The 27,570-nt window shown below is 54.8% G+C and overlaps 1 protein-coding gene across 1 annotated transcript in view; it reads right to left on the bottom strand.

Annotated features, from left to right (window-relative positions):
- LTBP4 (latent transforming growth factor beta binding protein 4) overlaps nucleotides 1–26,146 on the bottom strand; it is a 33,108-nt gene extending 6,962 nt beyond the window's left edge. The window contains exons 1-15 of the mRNA XM_056847765.1: nucleotides 26,002–26,146; nucleotides 12,642–12,875; nucleotides 10,998–11,230; nucleotides 10,407–10,512; nucleotides 9,851–9,925; nucleotides 9,036–9,158; nucleotides 6,975–7,139; nucleotides 6,569–6,742; nucleotides 6,081–6,167; nucleotides 5,834–5,965; nucleotides 3,677–3,802; nucleotides 3,448–3,573; nucleotides 2,022–2,147; nucleotides 1,648–1,773; nucleotides 1,425–1,550 (exon numbers count right to left, since the gene is read on the bottom strand). Coding sequence (XP_056703743.1) covers nucleotides 1,425–1,550; nucleotides 1,648–1,773; nucleotides 2,022–2,147; nucleotides 3,448–3,573; nucleotides 3,677–3,802; nucleotides 5,834–5,965; nucleotides 6,081–6,167; nucleotides 6,569–6,742; nucleotides 6,975–7,139; nucleotides 9,036–9,158; nucleotides 9,851–9,925; nucleotides 10,407–10,512; nucleotides 10,998–11,230; nucleotides 12,642–12,875; nucleotides 26,002–26,125 — 2,083 coding nt within the window. The 5' untranslated portion in view covers nucleotides 26,126–26,146. The remainder of the gene's footprint in view (nucleotides 1–1,424; nucleotides 1,551–1,647; nucleotides 1,774–2,021; nucleotides 2,148–3,447; nucleotides 3,574–3,676; nucleotides 3,803–5,833; nucleotides 5,966–6,080; nucleotides 6,168–6,568; nucleotides 6,743–6,974; nucleotides 7,140–9,035; nucleotides 9,159–9,850; nucleotides 9,926–10,406; nucleotides 10,513–10,997; nucleotides 11,231–12,641; nucleotides 12,876–26,001) is intronic.
- Between the last annotated feature and the right edge of the window lie 1,424 nt (nucleotides 26,147–27,570).

Genomic DNA, 27,570 nt, shown 5'->3' with positions numbered 1-27,570 from the left:
ATGGACAGGAAAGAAGACCTCCCATTTGCAATTTCATTTTGCTGACCGTTTGTGGTGGATAAGAACCCAACTCCCAGATGATTCTCATCAGCTGTGAGTCAGCTTCTGACCAACAGGAAGCTTGTTCAGCAGTTGTTTGAGCTGCCTGATGCAACCCAAACATATCCCTGATCAGCTCACAGTCCAATTGTGTCGAACAAGGTAAGTTCATCTGCCAGAGAGGCTGGCTGAGAAATCTACAGCATCCCTAGTGAGAACTGATCGTTTGCTATTTTTGTGTGCTGTACAAAAGTCACCCAATTGCGACTTAGTGGTTGTTTATATAAAGTCCCTCTCTCCGAGACTCACAGCAAATGAAAGGCTAACAGACGTATTGGCACATAACCTTTAACAGATCACAGTCCACTTCATGAGATGCACACAGCATGATGGATTAAGTTATCCAAGTTTGGCCAAGTTAGCAGAAAGGGCATGCTAGCCCTTTAGAGACTGGCAGAGGGGCACAGCAATACACCACCTAGAATCATAGAATCATAGAGTTGGAAGGTACCACCAGGGTCATCTAGTCCAACCCCCTGCACAATGCAGGAAATTCACAATGACCTCCCCCCCCACACACACCCAATGACCCCTGCTCCTTGCCCAGAAGATGGCCAAGGTGCCCTCCCTCTCATGATCTGCCTAAGGTCATAGAGTCAGAATTACTGACAAATGGCCATCTAGCCTCTGCTTAAAAACCTCCAGGGAAGAAGAGCTCACCACTTCCCAAGGAAGCCTGTTCCACTGAGGAACCACTCTAACTGTTAGAAAGTGTTTCCTACTGTCTAGACGGAAACTCTTTTGATTTAATTTCAACCCATTGGTTCTGGTCCAACTTTCTGGGGAAACAGAAAACAACTCTGCACAATCCTCTGTATGACAGCCCTTCCAGTACTTGAAGATGGTGATCATATCACCTCTCAGTTGTCTCCTCTCCAGGCTAAACATACCTAGCTCCTTCAACCTTTCCTCATAGGACTTGGTCTCCAGACCCCTCACCATCTTTGTTGCCCTCCTCTGGACACTTTCCAGCTTGTCTACATCCTTCTTAAACTGCAGTGCCCAAAACTGATCACAGTACTCTAGGTGAGGTCTAACCAGAGAAAAGCGATACCAACTTCACCTGAGAATTCTGGTACTCCTCAGCCCATCTGGCAGCAGTTGTGGACTGTGGGGGTGTCTTGAGGGTGGGTGAGCTGCCCATAAAATTCAATTTTATGCTGGTAGTGCCCAGCTAAGGACTCTTCAAAGGGTAACAAGGACCCATGGGGGCCACAAGAAGATGCCCAGATGGCTACCACTAAGGCCAGGCAGACACCCAGGCCAAGGGAGTAAGAGCCTGACCCTCAATTCTCCATCCTCCTCCCTGGTGCCCTGGCACTCACCCATGCAGGGGCCTTCTGTACCCTCCGTCCGATACCCCTGCCCACACTGGCAGTGGAACGAGCCCTCTGTATTGGTGCAGCGCCCATGGGGGCCGCAAGGCGACTGTGCCGAGCACTCATCAATGTCTGCAAAGACAAGCACAGATGGTCAGCGACAGCCAGGAGACGGCAACAGACCCTCGGAAGCCCCCTCCCCAAAGGCCTTCTTGCTGCCGGCCCTCACCCAGGCACTGGTTCTCAGTCAGGCTGGCTCGGAATCCTGTGGGGCAAAGGCAGCGGTACCCACCAGGGGCATTCTCACAGCGCCCAGAGCCGCAGGGTGGGGGCTCTTGCTGGCATTCATCCACATCTGCAGAGGGGGCAGAGAAAATGCTGGCTGGCCTGGAAGTGGAGCTATTTGGATCATGAGAAGGTCGTGACCTCTGCACACGGCCCCAGAGATGCTCTTCTCTTTATAGCCGTTCTCCATCACCAAGGGCTCAGCCTAACACTGCAGTCCAGTTTTTGGCCACAAAGGAAACCCAACTGGGGGAGCATCTCCACTTCCCCCCCCATGCCAGCCCCTCCCCACCTGCTTACCCTTGCTGGGAATCTTACCCACACAACGGGTCCCGAGGGGGCTGGCCTGGTAGCCAATGGGACAGGTGCATCGGTACCCCCCCGGCACATTCTCACAGCGACCTGGTTGGCAGATGGGGGGGCTCTCCCGGCACTCGTCCACATCTGGAAAAGCACAACAGGGCCTTGGCATTTTCCTTGCCCCTCACCAGGGCAGCGGTGGGAAGAGAGGCTCTCTGCACATGGTCAGAGGCAAACCCTGCTTTATTGCTGCCTCCAGGCTGATCCCAGATACCAAATCAGCTTCTCAGAGGGTGAGCCTGAAGCAGTCTGTCCAGGGGTGGGAGGCCAAAAGAAGCCTGTCCCCCAGCAACCTCTCCTGGGAGAGGGAAGCAGTATACTCTCTTACCCAGGCACTCAGTGCCCATGGGGCCAGACTGGTAACCGGTTGGGCAGGCACAGCGGTAGGAGCCTGGTACGTTGTCACAGCGGCCGCGTGCGCATGGGGAGGGCCTCTGGGAGCACTCATCGATGTCTGGGAACAGAGGAAGAAGAAGGGGAAGGAGAAGGAGAGTTGGTTTTTATATGCCAACTTTCTCTACCACTTAAGGGAGACTCAGACCGGCTCACAATCATCTTTCCTTCCCCTCCCCACAACAGACACCCTGTGAGGGAGGTGGGGCTGAGAGAGCTCTAAGACAGCTGTAACTAGCCCAAGGTCGCCCAGCAGGCTTCATGTGTAGGAGTGGGGAATCGAACCTGGTTCTCCAGATCAGACTCCACTGCTCCAAACCACTGCTCTTAACCACTACACCATGCTGGCTTGGGGTCTGCCAGGAACGGAGTCATTCACCCCCTTTAGCTTCCCCTTCTGTTTCAAGGGCGGGGTGGTGGTAGGGGGCACCAATATTAATGCGCACATATCAAAGGTCTCGAGCCCTCGCAACAGTTTCCTCTGGACACGACTGAGTGTGGGATGTTGTCCACCACGTGTATTCTGACTCTTTTCCAAATGTGATCATCAAATTTCTTAGAATGGGGGGAAAACTCATAAACATGAGGATGGGGCCAGGCCTCCCTTCAGCCTCCATCGTGGGGGGGTGGTGTAGCTTACTCCTAACTGGCAGCGGCCCTGCTGGGACGGACCAGCAGGGCTCCATGTAGCCCTGTACCCTCTTTCCTGAAGTGATTCCCTCCAGTTGCCCGCCAAAGCCCCTACACACACACAATTATTGCCCAGACTGCCCACTCATCCACAGACTCATTCACCTCCAGGAACTTGCCTTTGCCTCCCTTTGAAAGCCATCTTAGGGGACACAACATTTTGTGGCCACGAACGGCATGAAGTCTTTGGGCACTGCATGAACTCCCCTAAAAAGTCACCCTCCCCCGCTGCCTGCCTCCATCCGCTCCTCCTGTTTGCCCAAATCTCTCTCCACCCTCTGCTTGGATCTCACCCCATTACCTTGGCACTCAAGGCCCGCTGGGTCAGGTCGGTAGCCGGGAGGACATGCGCAGCGGAAGGAGCCAATGGTATTGAGGCACTGCCCGTTGGCACAGGGTTGGGGGAGCTTCACACACTCGTCAATGTCTACGGGGTGGTGGTGGGAACAAAAGTGCCAGGTCAAGCTCCTGTACATGACTCCTTCTCCCCAGTGTCTGGGATTCCTGCCCAGTGCCCAAGCAGAACTCACCATGGCACTCTGTTCTGGACGGGTCAGACTGGTAGCCAGCCCGGCACCTGCAGCTATAGCTGCCCCTCGAGTTCTCGCAGTACCCGTTGGCACAAGGGCGGGGGCTCCGCCGACACTCATCCACGTCTGGGTGGGGCATAAGGGAGAGCAGAGAAAAGCCTCAACTGCTGTGTCTTACATAGATAGGCAGCCCCCTTCCCCCCGCCAAATCCTGCTCCGGCCTGGAGAGGAAGGGGCCAGCCTGGTCAGATAGGCCCCTCTCAATATTTAAACCCAGAACCTACTTGCTGTTTCCAAGCACAGCAGTGCAAAGTAGACAGAGGTAAGAGCTCTGGACCATGTGCAGATTACCTTCCATCCACACTAGGATTCAAAACACAGCCACGGGAATCATAGAAGAATCATAGAGCTGGAAGGGACCCCCAGGGTCATCTAGTCCAACCCCCTGCACAATGCAGGAAATTCACAAGTACCTCTCCCCCACACACACCCAGTGACCCCCTACTCCATGCCCAGAAGATGGCAAAAAACCCCTCTTCAGGATCCCTGGCCAATCTGGCCTGGAGGAAAATGGCATCCTGACCTCACAGTGGCAATCGGCATTACTCTGGGCATGTAAGAAGGAGCCACGAGAGCCTCCCTCTCAAGATCTGCCTAAGTTAACAGAATCAGCATTGCTGACAGCCATCTAGCCTCTACTTAAAAACCTCCAAAGAAAGAGAGCCCACCCACCTCCCAAGGAAGCCTGTTCCACTGAGGAACCTCTCTAACTGTCAGGAAGTTCTTCCTAATGTTCTTTTAATTTAATTTCAACCCGTTAGTTCTAATTAGACCTTCTGGGGCAACAGAAAAGAACTCTACAGCATCATCTATATGACAGCCCTTCCAGTACTTGCAGATGGTTATTATATCACCTCTCAGTCATCTCCACTCCAGGCTAAACATACCCAGCTCCTTCAACCTTTCCTCATAGGACTGGGTCTCCAGACCCCTCACCATCTTTGTTGCCCTATCTGGACACATTCCACCTTGTCTATATCCTTCTTAAATTGTGGTGCCCAAAACTGAACTCTAGGTAGGGTCTAACCAGAGCAGAGTAAAGCAATAGCATCACTTTGTGTGATGGGGGCACTATACTTCTGTTGACTCAGCCCAAGATCGCATTTGCCTTTTTAGCTACTGCATCACACTGCTGACTCGTGTTCAGTGCATGATCTACTAAGACCCCAAGATCCTTTCTGCACACACTGCTGCCAAGACAAGTCTCCCCCATCCTTTAATTACGCATTTGCTTTTTCCTACCCAAATGCAGAACTTTACATTTATCTCTGTTGAAATGCATTTTATTGGTTTTAGCCCAGTTTTCCAGCCTGTCAAGACCATCCTGTATCCTGGCTCAGTCTTCTGCTGTATTTGCTACCCTTCCCAATTTAGTATCACCTGCAAATTTAATAAACATCCCCTCTGTTCCTTTATCCAAATCATTTATTAAAATGTTGAACAACACGGGGCCCAGGACAGATTCCTGAGGCACTCCACTTGTCTCTCCTCTGCAAGAGGATGAGGAACCATTGCACTCTTAGGGTGCAATCTGTCAACCAGTTACAGATCCACCTAACGGTAATAGGATCTAAGCCACAGTTTACCAACTTGTCAACAAGAATATTATTGGGAACCTTTTCAAAAGCCTTACTGAAATCAAGATAAACTATGTCCACAGCATTCCCGATCCAGCAAGGTAGTAACTTTCTCAAAAAAAAGAGATAAGGTTAGTCTGCCATGACTTGTTCTTGAGAAATGCTTGCTGGCTGTTAGTAATCACACTAATCCTTTCTAAATGCCCAAGGACTGAATGTTTGATTATTTGTTCCAAAATATATAGACATCAAGCTGATGGGTCGGTAGCAGTGATCATGTAATTTTGGAGTTTACAATTTTGGGCAAGGGAAAAGCTGTATGTAGCCAGACATATAGGCTGGACTTTAGGAAAACAAATGTTAACAAACTTACAGTTATGCTGGTTAGACCTCTCCTTTGAGCCAAAGGCACCCCACCTGCACTCTCCAGGCCCTCTGCCCACCCCATTTCCCCCTATGCTCGCATATCTGGCTGAAGATGGCATCCTTAAAGCTCCCCCCCCCTCACAGCCCCACTCACCGATGCAGTGGGTGCCCTGTGGGCTCAGCCAATAGCCGCGGTCACACACACACGTGTAGCCCCCCTGACGGGGAATGCAACGTCCCGGACCACACACCTGTGGGCGCCGCTCGCAAATACTTTGCCCAGCCTCTGGAGGAAAGAGTGAGATGATTGGCTACTTCCTTGTTTCTTTCCCCACCTTCCCCCTCACTCTGGCATCCCAACCCACTCCCCACCAGAACCAGTGGTCCACATCTGGTTGTACCTGGTGCAGCTGCTTCAGGAGGCTGAGTGAGCATTCCCCAAAAGAGTTGGCGCTCCAGCGGGACAGTGGGAGAGGGGCTCCAGCGCCCTGCAAAGGAGGCAGGGCCGGCATCAGGGGTGTGTGGCTTCCCTCTGCCCACCAGCCAAACAGGGTGCGGGAGCAGCCCTCCATCCAGAGGCGACTCTCAAGCGAACTTGCGCTGGCCCCACCTGAGCCTGGCCGTCCACTCTGCCCCCCTTCAATTCGTCCCAGCACCTCCCCCCTATTCCACACTGGATTCTACAGGAACAAAGCCCCCCCCCCCCGGGTGAGCCCAGCCTTGGCTGGGGAGGACGGAATAAAGGATAGATTAAATAAATAAACAAAAGATCTGGCTGGGTTGGCTGAGCCCCCCCCCAAAAAAAACCTGGCACCGATGGGTGTGTTTGGCTGTTCTGAGGGCCAGGAGGCTCGCTTGCATCTAGCCAGGGAGGAGGTGCGAGACGTACGGGTGGCGGGGGCCGTGGTCGTCGGGGGCAGCCTTGCAGCAGGCTCCCGCCCACCAGGCTGGTGGATGATGGGCACTCGGGGCAGGTCCTGACCCAGGTAGCGTGTGTCGAAGCGGAGGTCAGAGGCCGAGTAATGGTATCCAGGACCCGCTGGGCAGATTTCCTTGAATCCATCTGTCAAGAGAGTCAGGACTCATGGCGCTGCCTTGGACGCTGCACCCATTTCCCCCCCCCCAAACCCCTTCCTTGTCCCCCACATGCTGGGCTGGGGCTGGCACCAACCCGAACAGAGACCCCCAGCCGAGACCCAGGGCAGCACGGATGAAGCAGGCAGAGCTTCGCCCCCTTCCACAGTTCAGAAGCCCCCACTGCCTCAACCTCCCCCACACCCTGGGCAGGGCCTCACCTGAGCCAAAAGGCGGGCACCCTTCACAGCCGTGCCCCCAGGCCTTGCCCACGCGGCTGCAGCAGCAGATCTGTTTGGTGATGTTGCGGAGTATGGGGAGGGAGCAGCCCCCATCCCGCAGCACCCGGAAGCAGGGACCTTTGGATTCTGAGATGACGTGGTGGGCTGTGGAGCAAGAGACAGAAAGAAGTTGGTGGGGGAGGAAGGGGGGCAGGTTTGAGGGCCTCCCTTGCCCCCCCTCCATGGATAGGGCTGCTAATAATTCCTACAACACTTTTGACCTGCAAAGGGAACATTCAGGCCCCCCTCCCGTTCCAGCTGTGCAATGGGGGGAGTCCTCTTCTTCTGATTTTGCCAATAGAAGCTCAGGCTGGAAAACCATGACAAAACCAAAATGACACCTGGAGTCAACCCCCAGCACAAGGCAGGGCCAGAACTCACACCCCGTGCTACCAGTTGCCAAGATTCGTTTATATATACTGCAAGCTCCCATCTTACAAATGGGTTGTGTTCCAGAAGTCGGTCTGTAAGTTGTTGCTTGAGCTTGGAACATATTTTCCCACAGAAGCCCAAATAACCCATAATGTCGCTGGAAGTCTGAACGTTTGCAATGAGAAACCAGAGGAGAATAATGCTGTTTAAAGACTGTGCAGTACTTAACCAAGTCAGACAACAAGATGAGTTAGGGTTGCCAGGTCCCTCTTCGCCACTGGCGGGAGGAATTTGGGGCAGAGCCTGAGGAGGGGGGGGTTTGGGGAGGGGGGGACTTCATATGCCATGGAGTCCAATTGCCAAAGCAGCCATTTTCTCCCGGTGAACTGATCTCTATTGGCTGGAGATCAGTTGTAATAGCGGGAGATCTCCAGCTAGTACCTGGAGGATGGCAACACTAGGACAAGTGACTTTGTTCTTTTCTTTGGCTGCCGGTGCTACCTGGGTTGCAGGAAGAAGGCTTCGTTTGAGAAGGCAGGTTCTTAAGGGATTGGGTTTCGGGGTTCAGGTTCTTAAGGGATTGGGTTTCTGGGTTCCTGCAGCCACACAGCAGCATAAAGGAGAGCCCAAAGAGGCTCTGAACACTGCTGTGGGGCAGGGGGAGAAAGGGTGCTTTAACTCACGCCTGAAGCTAGAATCCTTCATGTTTTCCTATCCCTTCAGGAGTAGCTAAGAGAAACCAAAGGGGGAAGGTGGCCAAGTTTTCAAACCCAAGACTCAGCCCCCCACTCCCCTTAGTACCCGCTGGTTACCTTCCTTCCCTCCAAACTCCCGCATTGCCCCCCCTCCCGCACCGCCCGTTCTGAAGCAGACGAGCCGCTTCCTGTTTGCAAGTCCGGGATTCCAGTACTTTGATGGGAATTGGCCTGACCAACAGGGGCTTTGGAAAGCACATTTCCTGCATTGCGTCACCTCGGGGCTAAAATCCACCAGTTCTGATCTTTCTTCGAATGCAAGCGCCCGTTCATCGACTACAAATTGCTATTCAGCTTGAGCAGATGGCTGCATAACTCATCCAATTTGGGGTCATCAAGCATCAATCTGTTCAACAAGGATCTCTTCCTTTCCCCCAGTTTCATTCCTTGTGATTGTATAATTAATGCAGTCAAAAAATGTTAAGTTGATTCACCGCAAGCCGTTTGTTTTGCTCTCCTGGCATTTCAATTTCAGCTCAGACTCGTGTCTGCTGGGACTCCTAACATTGCCCTCCGCAGGCGTTCTGCACGCCAGCCAAAGTTCAGGACAAGGTTATCCGGCGAGAAAGAAGAAAAGCCCACCCACTGGACTGCCCACCCTCCGCTGCAGCCCAGCCATGGGTCTGACATGGGCTGAGATCATTTTAGAGTCACTACTGCAAGTGGAGAGCAGGGGGCAGCACTCGCCCAGACGGGGCAGGCAGGAGGCAGCCACTTCAGGGGGCAATGGGCAGGGGTGTGTGTGCATGGGGGGGGATCCCCAAAGGATGCCACGAGACACGTGGCCCCTCTGCAGAGCAGACGCCAGAAGGGGAGCTGGAGCGGGATGCCAGCCCACTGCCCCCCACCCCTGCCCCGCAAGCACCCAACTCACAGATGCAGCTGCTTCGGGAAGAGTCCAGGATGTAGCCCTCATGGCAAATGCAGGTGAAGCTGCCCCGTGTGTTGGTGCAGCCCCCGTTGTGGCAGTAGCGTCTCTCCTGACATTCGTCTACATCTGGGGGAGGGGAGGCAGCCAAAAGGATAGAGGGCACAGCAGAGACATGGGGAGGGGAACAAAAGTTGTTGTATCCTGTCCTTTATAGCAGGAGGAGGTGCAGTTAAAAAGCTCTACTTTAGCCCCCCCCCCCCCCCGGGAATCTGTTGGGTATTAGATAGCGAGCTTTGTTACATGTCAGACAGTTAAGGGCTAATATTGTAACTGACCAAGTGGTCAGTTTGGTGGCCATTGCAGCCCTGCCTAAGGGTCACGTATACAACGATTTGCATGTTTAACTGCTTTCGATATCCTTTGTTAGAAGTGAAAGCAGTTACCCCACTTCTTCTCCAAACGCCAGCCTGGAAGGATGAGAGGCTTTCTTGCTCTCAAGAATGCCTACTCATGAGGAAGCTTAGTGCCTGCCAGAGAGACTCTGGCAAGTCTCGGAAACCTAGAATGTAGACAGAATTTCTTGTTTTACTCCCAGTGAATTTTATCCTCTACCCTGAGTTAGAGTAAAGATTGTTTTTATTACAAAGACAAACGTCTTGTGTCTTTTGTGCGTGTGTGGGATCAAGCCTTATTCTCAATAGACCAAGAGGAATGATCCAATCCCTCTGAATGGTAGCAGAAAATTAAGTCTTAACAGAATCGGACAGCCAAGCAGGGCCCCCTGCTCACCAGCCCGAGCTCCAACAGCCCCCACTCACCCACGCAGGAGCCGTTCTGCCGCCGGAAGCCCTTGGGGCAGGCCACCTCGTTCCGCCCCACTGCACCGGTGTCCCCTGGAGGGAGAGAAGTGGGGCTCAGCATGGCCTCTGCTCTGCAGGTAGAGCCACCCCTCCCGCCCCCAGGCCCTACACCACACACAGTGTTTTGTGCTAAGTGAAGTGTAAAATTTAATGGACGGCCACTTTTCTCTCTCACCCCCCTCCAGCCTCTTGGCATGAATCCTGTCTGCCCCATGGCAGAGCTGGCAGTGGTGAAGCAACTGCCAAGGGGGAAACTTGCAGAAGCAAAGCAGGGGAAGAATTTGGGGCAGGCAGCAACCACCTCCCCAGTCCCAGAGTGTCCCACACGCAAGGGGAAAAGCCCCCCACACCGCACAGCACTTTCTCTGCACTGGAGATCATATTTGCCACCCCCCTGGCCTACTCTTTCCAGATACAAATGGGCACACACACGTACACACACACACACACACACACACACCAAGGCGGCCCCAGCCAAAAGTTGGAGGGGCCCTTCTCTGCCAAAGAACCCTACCTCCGTCGCTGGTGCTGCATGGCTGGCAATCGTGGACACCCCAGGCAAGGCCATTCCCACGGCAGCAGATCTCCCGGGTGCGCAAGCCAGGCAGGGGGGCGCTGCACTGAAAGGGAGAGGTGGGAGGGGTCAGCGGGAAGGGGCTATCCATCAGCCCTCCCCAGACACTGCCTGGCCTGGCCTCGGCAAGCACAGACCCGTCCAGGTGCACACGGGCAGCAGCTGCCCACTCACACCAGTACCTCTGCGCACACCTGCCATGTGGCAAGGGGAGAGCCCCACAACCAGCCTAGCGCACCAAGGCGCCTGGGCCACAAACCCACTGCCAGCTGCCATTTCCTGCATGCCATTTCTCTGCAGGTTTCCTTTCTAGCCCTTTCAAGGCAGAGGGCTGGGGGCGAGGCCAAGCAGGCTACAAAAACCCGCCTTGGGGTCCAGGTGACCCCAAGCAGATGGAGGCCAGATCTGAAGGGAGGTTAGACCGACACCAAGAAGTACCCAGATGCAGCCCTGGGCCAATGATGCTTCCCCTGGGGGAGCCAGCCCGGCAGGTGGGCGCACGAGCCACAGCTGTCCCCCCTGCCCGGGTACCTCTCCACCCCGCAGGTGCCTGAAGCAATAGCCAAATCCAGAGTCCTCGCTGTAGCCACCGGGGTCCCGAGAGCTGCTTTGGGCCAGGACACTGTAGAGCGCGGGACGAGAAACCGGGAGGGCGTTGGTGTCTCTGGGGGGCAGCTCCTCATCCTTCACCCGCTCCACCTGGTGGATGGTGACCGATGCCTCCAGGGGGTGCTCGACGTGGACGTTCACCATTGAGGCCACACCTGGGGGTGGGGGACAGATCACAACAGCAACCACATGGGCATGGGAGCGGGAGGGAGGCATTGTCTCCCCAAGAGTAAACAGGAAGGGTTTTGCCCTCTGACTGAGCCACCCACCCACCACTGATCAACTAGTGTCAAATAATGCTGGGAGCAGCACCCCCCCCCCCGGCCCAGGAGGATAAACTCCCGGGTCTGTTCGCCCAGCTGATGCCCCTCGCAGGACACAGGATGTCCCTGGACAGCTGAATGGTCCCCGCAGCACTTCGCATGGAATGGGACTCTCCCCTGGTGGATCAGGCCACGGTGGGTCTCTCAAGCCCTCCTTCCCCACAGCAGCTAGCCGGATGCCCCTGGAAAGCTCACCAGCAGAGAAGTATGGGGGGGGGGCTGGCCTTCCCCAGAGTCTCTGGGTACCCTGCCTCCACATGTGGGGCACCCACTCAGCTAGCAAGGCAGAGAGATTTCTCCCCTCGTTTATTGATTCAGATAATCATACTCCTCCATTTAATCCTCACAACCACCCTGTGACGTAGGCAAGGCTGAGAGTGAACCTGGGTCACCCAGGAAGCTTCCACGGCAGAATGAGGATTTGAACCTGGGTCTCCCAGATCCTAGGTCTGACACTCTAACCACTACACCATGCTGGTTTCCCTATCAGACATTCTTCTTCATGCTTAAGCTACCTCCTTACCACATCAATCCTCCCCAAAATGTTTGGTGGTGTGACTCCTCATTTGGGGAGGGAATTTGGCCCCCTTTATCACATCTCCTTAGATGTTTGCAGTCAACGTGTCTCCGCTCTTCTTCATCCCTCCAGAAACCATTTTGTTCCCAGGCCCTTTGAGAGTTTTCCAGTTCCCTTCTTTCTTGGTGGCAGGGCCCAAAACTAGGGTTCCCATCTCCCAGCTGGGAAATACCAGATTTTGGGGATGGGGCCTGGACAGGGCAGAGGTTGGGGAGGGGAAGGACTTCATATGCCATGGAGTCCGCCTTCCAAGACAGCCAGCGTGGTGTAGTGGGTAGAAGCAGTGATTAGAAGCAGTGGACTCTAATCTGGAGAACTGGGTTTGATTCCCCACTCCTCCACATAAGCAGCGGAGGCTAATCTGGTGAACCGGGTTGGTTTCCCCACTCTTCCACATGCAGCCTGCTGGATGACCTTGGGCCAGTCACAGCTCTATTAAGAGCTGTCTCAGCCCCACCTACCTCACAAGGTGTCTGTTGTGGGGAGGGGAAGAGAAGCCAGTTTAATTCTTCCTTAAGCGGCAGAGAAAGTTGGCATATAAAAACCAACTCTTCTTCTTCTTGGCCTTCTGTGCCTCAGCACACTGCTGGTCCCAGCGGCCTCCCACATCCTGCCCCATCCTTCCGTGAGCACCTGGCGCTCCCCTCCCAGGGCCCTCTCCCTTACCGTCACGTTCCTGGTGATGGTTGGCGATCGGCAGTGTGTACATGGACTTGGTCGCACGCTGTGCTCCCCTTTCGGATGGAGACTCCTCATCTGCTCCTCGGCGGGTGGGGGCCTGGTTCTGGGAGTGAGGGGGCGCTGGGATGTGGCAGAACTTGCCGGTCCAGGTGGGAGGGCAGAGACATTTGTCCTTTTTCAAACAGACCCCCCCATTTTGGCAGATGAGGGGGCATAAGACTGCAGGGCAGAGAAAACCAGTCAGTGGGTGCCACATGTGGCTTGCCATAAGAACCTCAGCCCTGCCAGGGTCAGGAGTCAGGAGTCTTGCGGTCCAGGCAGGCTCTTGACATGAGTTAGGCCCGTTTCTGTTCAAGAGCGTCTTTCGGTTTTGTTTCCCTGAGCTGTTCAAACTATCCCTGCTCCCTGCCTTCCCCTCCCTGCTCTGACTTGAGTCACAAGCAGGCAACTTCAGTATTATGGCTTGCTCACTCCCTGCTTCCCACCAGGCACTGTTATCTCCCAATTCCCAGGCCTGCTTGATCTTGCACCTGGGATTGTTTTGTGCTTAAAGTTATGCTTTGTAGACTGGATGGTCATTAGCAGCTTTGAACCTGTGGATTGCTTATGCTGTACCTGCGGCTCCTGAATAAACGTTTACCTGCTTTAGACCTGCCTGTCTGAGCGAGTGACTTTTTGGGATTGCCAAGGTTGGCTGGAGAACCTCACATTAAGCTGCTAATCTTTTTGCTCCATTCTCCACTCCCAACCCAATGTGAGGGTGGCTATGGCGGGGGATGGAGACGACAAGAAGGAGGAGGACAAGACGGTGCCCCCGGCCGAGCCCGATCTTGGCTCGAAGGGGGACAAGCCAGTGGACGAGAAACCAAGCAGCACCGGGAAGGGTGCAGTACCTAAGATTTCTCGTATTCAATCCTGGATGGATTCTCCCCGACCTTGGATGGGGTCGGGGGTGGAAAGTAGGCGCCGGAGGCCAGTGATTTCTGGGATGCTTGAGGGGTTTGAGGAGGACCCGGCCCGTAGGGAATCGGTCTGGCGGCGCGAGTGGGAGGAGGAACGCCAGCAACTTCGCTTCGAGAAACAGGAGATGGCGGAAAGGATGGATGCCATGCATACCTTGATGCAAGATATGTGGCATGAGTTGAACGACTTGCGGCAACAGCAGCCTCGTCCTCCCGACAACCAACCGCCGGCTCCTGTGAACCAACCGGTCCAGCCACCGCCGCCGGGGCAGCCGGGTCCAGCGCCTCCAACCTGACGTGAGTTGAAGGTGACATTTGATGGGTCGAGCAACCTTTTGTCTTATTTCCTGATCCAAGTGGACGTGTTCATGTGGGAGCAGGGTGCAACCTTCACCTCGGACGAAAGCCGGGTTCAATACGTTGCATCGCTGCTTCAGGGGGAAGTGGCAGCGTGGATGGTGCAAGAATACGAACTGCGCTCCCAAGTTTTGAGAAGTTTGGATGACTTCATGATAGCCCTCCATAACCGGTTCGAAGACCCGCACCGGGGGGAATGGGCCAAGACGGCTCTTTTGCAGCTGCGCCAAGGGACTAAGTCGGTGGTACAGTATGGTAGCGAGTTTCAATTGCTCTCGAGTAAAATCCTGGACTGGAGTGAAGCCACCTGAGTACAGTACTTCTGTGAGGGGCTCAATCCCGAATTGCAGCATTGGGCTTTCATGCAAGGGAACCCTCCGGATGTGGAGGGATGGGTGCGACATGCAGCCGACATCGAAAACCGTAGGCAGGTTTTGCAGCTCTCGAAGCAGCATACCGCGCGGGAGGCCAAGCCCCGTGGAGACAGGCCAGGCGCCCCTAAAGACTTTCGGTCCTTGCAAGGAGGGGGTCTGTCAGCGGCGGAACGGATTAAACATTTCCAGAGTGGTGCCTGTCTCGTTTGCGGAGGCTTGGGACATTTTGCCGCTCGTTGCCCATCCCGGTCAGAAAAAACGTCCCAGTCCAGCCCGCAGCTGTGGAATCGGAGAAGGCGCGCACCAAGGGACAGGTGCACCGCAGAAGCGCCCCGCCAGGACAACAGGGGACACCAACGGCTCTTCAGCTTCAACCCACACAGCCGAAAGCTACCAGCTCATCGGAGCCGCGGATTACAAATAAAGACTCCTCTTCCTCCAGCGAGGAGGAAGAGTGGAGCCCGCCGGCAAAAAACGCCGCCGGTCTGCTGTAAAGGGAGCTCCACAGCAGGCCACTCCGGACCTTGAGCAGGGAGCTCCAGTGATGGTAAGCGATCATGAAGACAATGTGTTCATTAAGGTCGCTCTCGCGTTACCCTAGGAGGGACCCGTTACGAGTATCAGCGCTAGTTGATTCAGGCTGTGCTCTGACTTTGATTAATGAAGAGACTGCACGTGAATTACGGGTAAAGAGGGTGGAGTTGCCCGAACCCATCCAGTTTGCCCAGATGGACGATAGTGACTTTAAGGGGGGGGGTCACGCATAGAACAGCCCGGGTAGCTTTGGGAGTTGGGGAGCATTGGGAACAGCTCCATTTTACCATAGCCCCCACTATTAAGTACCCCATAGTGTTGGGAATGAACTGGCTACGTGGTCATAGTCCTACCATAGACTGGAAAGAACGGACTATTACATTTTTGCAGGCCCAGTGTGACCGGCACAGGAGGGAGGTGGCGTTCAGAGAACAAGCAGCTGCATTGCAAGAGCATCCGCCAGTAGACTTCACCGCCTCAACTCCCCAAGGAATATGCACAGTTTGCAGATGTATTTGATGTGCATGAGTGTGATGAATTGCCCCCCCCCCACCGAGCCACTGACTGTGCAATTGAGGTGGTGGGGGAGGGCAAACTTTCAAAAGGGAAAATCTACCCCATGAGCCCTAAGGAAAAAGCGGTGTTAAGAGACTATTTGGACACTAATTTGGCAAGGGGGTTCAGATGTCTGTCCTCGGTGCCTCACTCAGCACCCGCTTTCTTTGTGAAGAAAAAGACTGGTGCTTTGCGACTCTGCATAGATTTCCGCAGACTCAATGCAGTCACGCAGACTAATGCCTACCCCCTTCCTCTCATTCCAGATCTGCTCGTTCAGTTGAAGGAAGGTTGGATTTTTACTAAACTAGATTTAGTGGAAGCGTACCATCGCATTAGGATCAGAGAAGGAGATGAACACAAGATTGCCTTCTCTAGTTGTTTCGGAATGTTTGAATATTTAGTGATGCTCTTCGGATTGACTGGGGCCCCGAGTGTCTTCATGCAAATGATTAATGAGGTGTTACATGACTTGTTGTTTAAAGGAGTGATTGTTTATTTAGATGACATTTTAATATACACTCGGACTATGGACAAGCATGTGGCACTGGAGAAGGAAGTGTTAAGACGGCTGCGGGCCCACCAGTTATATGCCAAGGTTTCCAAGTGTGACTTTCACCAGTCATCGATAACATTTCTGGGGTATATAGTATCGCAGCAGGGTCTCACCATGGACCCAGAAAAGGTTCGGGCAGTAGTGGAGTGGGAAGTCCCCACTACTCGCAAGCAACTACAACAATTTCTTGGTTTTGCTAATTTTTACCGCAATTTTATAAATGACTGCGCAGGTTGCCTTACCTCTCACTTCTCTGCTGCAGACCAAAGGGAAGGGGTCTGCAGCAACATTGCCTTCTGCCCGGTTGCTTTGGACTCCCGAATGCCAACAAGCGTTTGACATGCTAAAGCAGTTGTTCACATCTGAACCCGTGTTGAAACATCCTGATTGTGAGAAACCTTTTGTTGTTCAGGTGGACGCTTCAGACGTGGCTATGGGAGGGGCGCTTTTGAAAATGGGTGAGGGTGGACGATTGCAAACTTGTGCATATTTTTCTAAGAAATTCTCCCAGGCCGAGCTCAACTGGCCCATTTGGGAAAAGGAGGCCACGGCTGTGAAACATGCCCTCACTCTCTGGAGGCATTTTCTAGAAGGGGTTGACGTCCTATTTGAGGTTTGGACCGATCACAAAAATTTGGAGGTGTTAAAAGGGTTTAGAAAATTGTCGGCCAAACAGATTCGTTGGGCAGAGTTCTTTGCCAAATTCCGGTTTGTCCTGAAACATGTTCCAGGGAAAGAAAATTGTTTGGCAGATGCATTGTCCAGTCTTCCCCAGTACCGCAGTCAAATCGACCACCCAGTGGATTCCTTATTCACTCCGGAACAATGGGGGGAGGTGACTGGGTTAGTCGTAGTTACTCGCACTCAGAGCAGAGTGGCAGACCCAGCAAGCGGACTCCCAGAAGCCTTCCATGCAAGGGTTGTTGAAGCCGCGCGCCAGGAAGAGGGGCGCCAAACGCTCCTGCAAGCTTTCACTCACCGGGGGGAGTTGTGGTTTCATGGGGAAAAACTGTATGTCCCGGAGACTGTTGGGAGGGAGGCGTTGGAGTTGGCGCATGGGGAAAAACTGCAGGACATTTCGGATTTGTCAAGTCTTTACATTTATTGAGACGTCAATTTTGGTGGCCGGGCATGAGAGCAGATGTGGACCTTTTTGTGCGCAGTTGCCCCACTTGCGCAACCGCCAAAAGACTCATGGGGAAACCCCCGGGACTCCTCAAACCATTGGAAGTCCCGTCCGTTCCCTGGGAGGTCATTGCCATGGACTTCATTACGGATCTTCCCCCCAGCAGGGGGAAGACAGTATTGTGGGTGGTGATGGACTTGTTTTCTAAGCAAGTGCATTTTGTCCCTTGTACGGGTTTACCGACAGCCCAGAAGCTAGCACGTATATTCGTTACACACATGATGAAACATCACTCGTTCCCACGTAAGATAATCTCCGACAGGGGGGCTCAATTCGTGGCTAAATTCTGGAAAGCCTTTTTGAAACTAATGGGGTTGGAGCAAGGGTTGTCTTCGGCGCACCATCCTCAAACTGATTGACAAACGGATGAGTTAATTCAGTGTTGGAATGCTATTTACGCTGTTATGTGAACTATCATCAGGACGATTGGGTAGATCTATTGCCTTTTGCTGAATATGCTTATAACAATGCTCCCCACTCGTCTACCGGAAGGGTACAGCCCCTTCCGGGTGGTATACGGCAGAGACTTTGGTCACTTTGGGAATGTAGACCTACACTGGGAGGAGGGGGTAAAAGGCGAAGTGGGGGACTGGTTACAGGTGGTCCAGAACACGTGGCCGTGGCTTCAGAAGAATCTGGAGCGCTAAACACAAGTACAAGGAACTTGCAGACAAACACAGTTCCCTGGGGTGGGATTTTAAGGTGGGGGATCAAGTCTACTTGTCCATCAAGAACCTCCGGACCCTACGACCATGTAAAAAAATTAAGTGACAAGTATGTGGGTCCCTATCCCATCACCAGGGTAATCAACGAAGTGACTGTAGAGCTAAGGCTTCCTAAAGCCCTCAGGGGAATTCTCCCAGTGTTTCATATCTGTCTCCTCAAACCCTATGTAGTGGCTCCCCAATTCCATCCAGCACCTAAACCCGAAGTACCAACTGTAGTGGGGGGAGAGGTACATCTAGAAGTCTCTAAGATCTTGGATTCCAAAATAAGAAAAGGGAAGTTGTTCTATCTGATACGTTGGAAGCATCTGGGGCCAGCACATGATGAATGGGTTGCAGCTCCGCATGTAGCAGCGCCCCGTCTGGTACGACAGTTTCATGACGGTTACCCTCAAAAACCTCAACCTGTCTCGGAACCGGGAGGGGGATCTTAAGGGGGGCAGAATGTCAGGAGTCAGGAGTCTTGCGGTCCAGGCAGGCTCTTGACATGAGTTAGGCCTGTTTCTGTTCAAGAGCGTCTTCCGGTTTTGTTTCCCTGAGCTGTTCAAACTATCTCCGCTCCCTGCCTTCCCCCCCCCCTGCTCTGACCTTGAGTCACAAGCAGGCAACTTCAGTATTATGGCTTGCTCACTCCCTGCTTCCCACCAGGCACTGTTATCTCCCAATTCCCAGGCCTGCTTGATCTTGCACCTGGGATTGTTTTGTGCTTAAAGTTATGCTTTGTAGACTGTATGGTCATTAGCAGCTTTGAACCTGTGGATTGCTTATGCTTTGTAGACTGTATGGTCATTAGCAGCTTTGAACCTGTGGATTGCTTATGCTGTACCTGCAGCTCCTGAATAAACATTTACCTGTTTTAGACCTGCCTGTCTGAGCGAGTGACTTTTTGGGATTGCCGAGGTTGGCTGGAGAACCTCACAGCCTGATCAGGCCAGTCTAGTCCCACCTCCTGTCTCACACTGGCCAGCCAGTTCCTCTGAAGGACCAACTAAAGGGCACAGAGGCCAAGGCCTTCCCCTGAGGCCACCTCCTGCCACTGGGGTTCTGAACGTGGAGGTTCCCTTCAGTCACCCTGGCTAGTAGCCACTGATCGACCTCTCCTCCACGAACCTGCCATCCCTTTTAAAGCTGTCTATACCTCTGGCCATCACTACATCCTCCAACTGCGAATTTCACGTTTTAACCACTCCTTATTGTACCATGTAGTTCCTTTAGACCGTCCTGAAACTACTGCCCATCATCTTCATTGGTATTATGGCAGATGGCGGGAAAACCCTTCCTCTATCCACTTTCTCAACCCCGTGAATAATTTTATAAACCTCTTTCGTGTCCCCCCTTAGCCATCTTTTTTCTAGACAGAAATATCCCAGACTCTTCAGCCTTTCCTCGCAGGGAAGGTGCTCCAACCCCCTAATCATCTTGGTTGTCCTCTTCCTTACTTTCTTCAGCTCTGCAGCATTCAAGATATCAGAACTGCACACAGCATTTCACATGAGGCCACATCATAGATCTCTACAGGGGAATTATAATATCAGCCATTTTATTTTCAACCCCTTTCCTAATAACTCCTGACATAAAGTTTACTCTTTTCCCCACTGCAACACCCTGGGTTAATGCTTTCATTGAGCTAGCCACTACAACCCCAAGATCTTCTCCCCTCTCAGTCCCAAGAAGTTCAGACCCCCCCCCCCACTCGAGGACAGAGCTGCAGGCCAGGGGAGGGGCTCCCTCAGGTTTTTCAAACTGGCATCCCAGTTTGTGACCTAGCCTTTACTTCCAAGAAGGCTTGCAACCACCCAGTCACAGCAAGAGCTCTGACCACTCCCCACTTGCCTCCTGCCATATGGCTGAGATAGAGACCCTTTGATCCCCAAATCCATGGTTGGCTTCCCTTGCCCTCTTCCTCCAGGAAAAGAACCCCCTCCCACATGAGACTCTGGAGGAGAACAGCTGCAGGCGACAGAAAGGTTAGCTTGCATCCAAGAGAGAAGTAATTCCGAAGCAGAACAAGAACACTTCCTGCCTCTCCTAAAGAGAAGGCTGCCACATACAATGCCCCCACAGAATGCCACAAAGGTGTGCCACGGTGCAGGCACTCACTTTCAGGTGTCGGAGGACTCTGTTGCTTTTGCTACAAGAGATTCACACAGCAACTAATCCCCAATATGTCCCCTACCAGGTCACTGAACTGGCAAACAGCCTGTGCTCGAGTAAAAAAGATTTGCATTTGGGGAAGCATCCCTGAACATTCAGAAAGAGTCAGTGGGGGTTTACAAATGCGCAGAGAAATGCTCATAGAACAGGCACAGATGAAGGGTTCTCTCTGCCCCGAGCTTTCCAAAGGGGAGGGTGTAACAAGAGATTGGCCAGAGATCCTGGAGGGATGCCTTCCTCTGGGCATGGAGCAGGTGTCACTTGGGGGTGGGGGGGGAGGTAGTTGTGAATTTCCTGTGTTGTGCAGGGGGGCTGGACCATATGACCCTTGAGGTACCTTCCAGCTCTATGTTTCTCTGCCTTGGGTGAGCAAGCAGCAAATCTTCAGCTGGGTCTCGTTTGGCCAACCCCCGTTCTCTCTTCTAGTCTGTCCTGAGGGGACTCCTAGCCATGACTGACTAGCCCTGGCTCCACAGCCTCAGAGACTGGCCTGGAGCCACAGCAGCCCAGGGAGTGCTGAGCCTGAGCCAAGGGCAGCAGACACCACCAGCCTCCCCGGGTGGAGGCACCCCCCCCAAGGCGCATTTTGATGTGGGAGGCATGAATGGAAGAGCATGGGCTGTGGCACAGGGACCACCAGCTACGCCCGCAGACGTGCCTAGTGGGGCCCAGGAAGGCTCCCCTCACCCTCTGTGATTTTGCAGAAGGTTCAAAACCAAAATGTTCAGAAGGGCGTTTGTAACAAGAGATTAAAAACTGTGGTAAACTGGAACAGCTCAGGAGGTCGCTTTTATAAGGACTGTCATCTAAGGAAATGTTTATGGTATCTCTCACCGTCTTTTTACTGCATCGTCCTGACCTTGTAATCTGCTTCCTGAATTGTCTGGACAGTATACCTTGCCTAAGACAGTTTGTGGTATGCACGGTTCTCTAATTCTGCCACCCTCCTCTTGCACGGCTCATGGACTGCCTGGTGGTGCCTGGTTTTTTTTACATTCTATAATCTGCCTTGAGCATCAGTGAGAAAGGCAGGCTGCAAATAAAGAAATACCTGGGCCTTGTGAGCTGGGCACATCCAAACAGCAAACCTGTGAGCAGAATCACGGTGCTGCAGAGCTTGAAATTTCTGCCCGGCTGCCCTTTAGCATCAAGGAAGTGTTTTGTCTCCCCACCCCCACCCCCTACACAATATTTTGACCCTCCAGTCTGCGGGGGGAGGTAGGGCTCATAGATGCTTCCCAAGCTGCCAGGCCTCAGAGGCCCAGAGCTGCCTTCCTGCTTGGTGCCACTGGACCGGATGCCAGCCACGCTCTTTGTGCCTCCAAAGTCCAGTTTCCCAGTCCACACACACACACCACCCACATCCTTCCTTGTGCCTGGTGCATGAGGACGGGATGGAGCCAGATCTCCTGTGGGAAAGGGAAGTCAACTTGCTGCACAATCTCAACTGGCCAGACAGCCTTAGTTATTCTTGGCTGTGCCCACGTCTGTTGGGATGGCGTTGAGAAAAGGGAGCTTGGGGGGGATGCTCATCAGCTGGGCTGGCATGGAGGGGTGGGGCTATCGCTCAAAAAGAGGCCCAGCTGGACAGAAGGCTACTGGGGAGACTGGATGCTGAGGTTACATGGGGCAAATGGCTGAATGGGAGAGCACCCGCTCGGCCCGCAGAAGGTCCCACCACCTCCCCTTAAAAGGATCAGGCAGCAGCCAGGGCAGAAGTCCACTGCTGGAGACCCCGGAGAGCCCCCAGGCTGCCCTTGAGAGGCCAGGGGTTCTGCTTCATTTCGGACACTGAAAAAGGCCCCCAACAGATGGCTGCAAGGACCCCAAAGGGCAGGCGAGACAAAGTAGTGACAATCCTCTTTTCGCGGGAGCGGCCCAGGAGCATGCCCACGGCAGAGCCCCACGAACCTCTGCCACAGGCATGACCCCAACAGAGCTCTGTGGGTGCCCTTTGCCTACTCTGGAGTTCTCTTTGGAGTAGGTAGGCGGCCTTCAAATTGCTGACCCAGGAAATGTCAAGACAGCACCTGGCCCCACACAGGCACTTGCCAAGCATGCCCAGATCAGCTGGCACAACCCTGGGTGTGGCACCTGGAGCGGAAGCTGCCCTCTGCACAACCTTCCTCCTGCTTCCACCCACAGGAGTCTGTCTGACAAAGGGGGGGTTAAAGGGGGCTTCTATGAGTGTGGCCGACTCTACTGATGAAGGTCCCAGAGAAACAGAGCTCGGATGCCCTGCAGAAACAGTGAGGGGCACAGGTTTTCTGCTTTCATGTTGCCCCCCCTCTTCGTGCCAGCCACCAATCTCACTACTAGCCCCTTCCAGAAAGGCCTGGCACCTATGGCGAGACCCCTGCGAGGGAGGCCAGTGGGGGGTGCATGGGGGGTGAAGAGGAGTGGGCGGGACCCGGTTCCCAAGGGCCTCTCCTGCCTTCTCTGCTTCAACCACCACCTTGTTCATTTACGTACTTATGAGCTTTCTATCCCGCCCCTCCCTGGCCCAGGCCGGGCTTGACCTGGGCCCTGGCAGTGGGTCACTCCATGAAGTCAACAGCTGGCTGCCTCTCAGACCAAGGCAGCGAGAAGATTCCGGTTCTCCCACAGCTGGGCAAGGCTTGGCACAACTGCCCTCCAGAATGTGTGTGAGTGGGGGGAGGGATTACTGGAGAATGCGCACAAAGTGAGGAGCAGTGGAGAAGTGCGCTGTGGGTGCTGGACAGGAGGCAGAGGAGGGTGCTTCCAGGCACATACAGGGCCTTTTGCACCACCCGGGCCCCAAGCAAGCACCAACTCTGGTCCAGCACCGATCCTGAGGCTGCCCTCATAGCAGCAGCATGAAGCCAAGGGCATCTGGAATGGGAGCGGTAGCAGATGGGAGCCCCAGCACTTCTGGGAGAAGAGGCAAAGAGCAGCCCCCCCCACCCCTGGAGTCTGTGTCCTCCCCCCGCCCCCACAAACTCATCTCTTCCCTTGTACCATCAACAGCCCAGGAAGGGGAAGGGAGGATCTGCTGCTCAGCTAATGGGGAAGCCCAGCTGACAGGCCGGAGCTGGACACAGAACACCTTCACAGGCCAAGGGCAGCAGAGGAGGAAGTCCAACACACCAGGCCGGTGGGACACCTCCAACAGCCACCGTTGCAAGGAAGGCAAGTGAGACTCAATGAGATTCAATATGAGCAAGTGTAAAGTGATGCATATTGGGACAAAAAAATCCCAACTTCACATATGCACTGATGGGATCTGTGCTGGCAGAGACAGACCAAGAAAGGGATCTTGGGGTGGTAGAGGATCGCTCGATGAAGATGTCTACCCAGTATGTGGCTGCTGTGAAAAAGGCACATTGCATGCTGGCCATAATTAGACGAGGAAAACAAAACTTCTGCTATCATACTGCCCTTGGACAATTCTATGGTGAGACCACACTTGGAATACTGTGTACAGTTCTGGTCACCGCACCTTAAAAAAAATATATTGCAGAGCTTGAGAAGGTGCAGAAAAGAGCAACCAATATGATCAGGGGACAAGAGCAACTGCCCTATGAGGAGCAGTTAAAATGCTTAGAGCTGTTTAGCTTGGAAAGAAGGTGGTTAAGGGGAGACATGATAGAGGTCTATAAAATTATGCATGGTATGGAGACAGTGGGCAGGGAGAAGCTTTTCTCCCTCTCTCATAATACCAGAACGTGGGGGTCATCTGCTGAAGCTGGAGGGTGAGAGATTCAAAACAGATAAAAGGAAGTATTTCTTCAAACAACACATAATTAAATTGTGGAACTCCCTACCCCAGGATGAGGTGATGGCTGTCAACTTGGAAGGCTTTAAGAGGGGAGTGGACATGTTCATGGAGAAAAGGGGTATTCACGGCTACTAGTAAAATTGGATACCAGTCATGATGCATCCCTATTCTCTCCAGGATCAGAGGAGAATGCTGTGCTGTGGAACACAGGCAGGATAATGCTGCTGCAGTTGGCCACTGTGTGAACAGACTCCTGGACTTGATGGACCTTGGTCTGATCCAACAGGGCCTTTCTTAGGTTCTTATGAGACACCCTCTCAAAGATTGCGCAGGCAGACTCACTCTCTCTCTCTCTCTCAGATGCACACACGTGTTCATAACCCGCCCTTCCTCTGAGGCACTCCAGAGCTGCACGCACATTTCTCCCCTTCTTCATTTCCTCTCAACAACTCTGAAGCAGGTGAGGCTGTGAGGCAGGGACTGGCCCAGGCCCACTCAGCGAGCTTCGTGGTGGACTTGAACCATGACCCCAATCCGGGAGTCTTGCCAGTAGCTCTCAAGCCCTATGCCGTGTGCACAAGGGGTACTGTTTGGATTCCCCACCTCAGGTACCAAAGCTCCAAGGATCAGCTCCTCAGCCCTTCACACCGGGAGAGGCAGGGAAGAGAATGGAGCTCGTCCAAGCACTAAGGGCAGAACGCGGTATCGCGGGGCTGGGGAGCCCATGGCTGAGAAGAGAAGAGGAGGGCCTCCTGCCTGACCCAAAAGGCACATAGCCCTGCCAGAGATGGGGAAGGAAGCCAGGCCCCCTGGCTGCAGGCCCAAGGCAGCCGGTCCCATCTGGCTGTGGCAGGGAGCCAGCCCGCTGTTTACCCTGACAGTTCTCTGCTCCGCTTGGATCCGGGTCTGGAAGGAAGCCCTGACAATGGCAGGAGGGAGCCAGGTTGCGTGGGAGGCAGGCAAGGCCGCTTCTGCCGGGGTGTGTGTGACAATGCCTTCCCCCCTCCCTCTCTCAAACGGCCTGGCCAAGGCAGTGCCCAGCACTCACCTATGCTCCATCTGTGCTCTGCCTCTCCCCCACCACACGGGGGGGTCCTGCCCCCACTCCCATTGCTCTGAGTTCTCAGCACGTTGCACTGAACATCAGCCGGCACATGCATCTAACCCAAACTTCTTCAATAGTCTCACGCGCACCCACACACATGGTCTTGATCCCATGCCCTGAATCAGTGCCCCACAGCTGTAGCGCAAGAAGACCAGAGCTACTCAGCAGGTAAGATCCAGCCTCTGACCAGTCCCTGCGGCTGCTTGCCAGGGCCAGTGTGAGCGCAGAGGGGTGGAGGTGCATTCTGGCCAACCGAAGGTGGACAGAGGGTGGAGCGTCCGGACCCTTCGGAGAGGCAGGGCGGAGGAGGCGCTTCCCTCTTCTCAGGAGACACAAACGACATCCTTGAGGGGCTGGGCAAGTAACCACACCCCTGGCTTTTAGAAGGGCAAAACTCCAGCAAGCAGATGGCAGAAGATCTCCAAACCCTCTCCTTCTTCTGTGCTGAGGGGCAAGTAGGGAGGCAGGAGCCCAGGCCTCAGGCCAGGCAGGAGGGCCTGCGGCTAGTCCATGCAGACAGGACACAGAAGCCCATGCGCATCACAGCCCCCCCCCCCCAGGGTCAGACCAAGGAGGGGCCACCTGGCCCAGCCCTGAATCCAAGGTCGGTCGGCCGGCCGGATGCCAGGGGGAAGCATCAGGCAGTCGACAGCCCCTGGAGACCCCCATTGGCGACTGTGGCTGCTGGCCAACTGGAAAGCCTCACCCCCAGGAGTTTGTCCCTCCACCATTTAAGTCCATCTCAGCCCCTGGGCAGCAGCACTTCCTGGGGCAGGGAGTTCCACTGGTCACTTACCCTTGTGTGGAGTGGGTACTTCCTTCTGGCTGTCTCAAATAACTTCCCACCACTCTTATAGGGTGGCCCCGAGCATTTTGAGGGGGAGTGCACACAAGGGAACATAAACATCAACCAAGAAGGGGGGTGGAGTTCTCCCTTTTCCTTGGAGCCTGAGGGCGGAGGCATGCCCACAGCTCTGCTGGCTTCTTCCCTTCCTGCCTCGCGCCACACAGGAGGGGTGCCCTCCTCACCTGGCACCGCCCCAGCAGAGTTGCCCCTCCTCCAGAGCCCAGCTGTGCTTAAGAGACCCCAATACTCACAGACACGGAATCCGGGAGCCCCCTCAGCCGGGCGGGCATTTTCCCCACTGTACAGCGCAGTGGCATTGCCACGCTCACACCGGTTGGTGCAATGCCCCTCGCGGCAATGCACCCGGCAGACCATGGGGGTGAAGAGCACCTTGAGCCTCTGCGCACCCCCAGGGAGCGGGCACCGGCCGAGCCCCAGCCCCACCACTGCCAGGAGGAGGCTCCAGGGGTGCATGGCCCAGCTGCGCAGGGAGCTGCAGCCCTGCGAGAGGAGCAGGAACGGGCGCCGGAGACGCGCGGACCCACCAGCTAATTGAAAGCAGCGAGCCGGGCGGTGGGTGGGGGGGGTGGGCGCAAAGCCAGTAACAATGTTTACGAGGGACCGGAGCCGGGAATGTTAACTCTTCGGCTGCTTTCCACAAGTCCGGATGGCGCCTGGCCCACCGCCCCGACACCAGGGGAGGCACAGCTCGGCCGGCGGAGAAGCCCCCCTCCCTCCCCGGGCGAGAACGAGAGAGATGCTAGCAAGAAAACAGGCTCCCTGGAGGTCCCCCCAGTACCCACCCCCTGGAAACGTTTGTTCCAGACGTCAGGCGAGAGTGCCCTTTGGGAGCGGCCCCGCCCCACGGCGCGGACCCTCCCCCACGAGTCACCGCACTCTGCCGAGGCTTCAAAGGCACCCTCCTTCTGCACTTGCTCACAACAGGAGGAACTCGGCAACAGTGTGCTGCTCCCCCCCACCCCGGTCCCAACTTGGGGCAGAGGCTGCTGCTGCCCTATCTTCTGGCCCCCCACTTTGGGACGGACTGCAGGACCACCGGGGGTCACACCCTCCCACACCCTCCCAGGACTGCAGCTCCCCTTCTTGCTCGCTGAGGCTGCAGGGAGGCAACGGTCGGCAGAGCCATAGCCAGGGAGGGGTCGGGCTGCAGACACCCCTCTGCTGCTGCAAGGGTCCTCTCCTCCGCCCACCCCCCATTCACCCTCCTCACAGGACAGGCCCAGAGCAGCTCCTCCTGGATTCCTACCGGATGGAGCCTCCCCCCGACTGGCCAGCTGTTTCCAACTGCACAACCCCCCCCCCCCCGCATGTTGTACGCCCAGGTGGTAGGGAGCACATGCTAGGAAGGGGCCCCTGCCCCAACCAACTCAGCCTTGCACTGCCCCCCCACCCCAGCCGGGAGCTCCAAGGCCCTGCAGCCTCCGGGCAGGGAGAGGCTCCTGCCTCTTGCCCTGGGTTCAGGCTTGCATCTGGGGGCAAGAAATCCCGCCCGCCCACCTAGCAGGATGTGGAAAGAACCCAATGCAGCAGCTCTGGAGGGGGGGGGGATCCTGATAGGTTCGAGGGGGGGACAAAGACTGCAAGGCGGGAGTGGGAAGCAGAGCAGCTGCCCCGGCCTTCCCCTCCGATCACATCCTGACATCATCTGGAAAAACTCACGGGGGGAGGGGGGAGAGATGAGGCAGAGGGAGCCGGGAACAATTGTCGGATCCAGCGGGGTGGGGCCCCGCTGGACACAGGAGTCATTCTCAAATCACAGGCTGGGGGGAGGAAGAAGCTCAGATATCACAGCCCTGCAC

The sequence above is a fragment of the Euleptes europaea genome, chromosome 3, assembly GCF_029931775.1.
Source record: "Euleptes europaea isolate rEulEur1 chromosome 3, rEulEur1.hap1, whole genome shotgun sequence".
NCBI lineage: Eukaryota > Metazoa > Chordata > Lepidosauria > Squamata > Sphaerodactylidae > Euleptes > Euleptes europaea.
The sequence above is the reverse complement of the archived record's forward strand: the minus strand, read 5'-3'. Positions and strand labels throughout refer to the sequence as shown.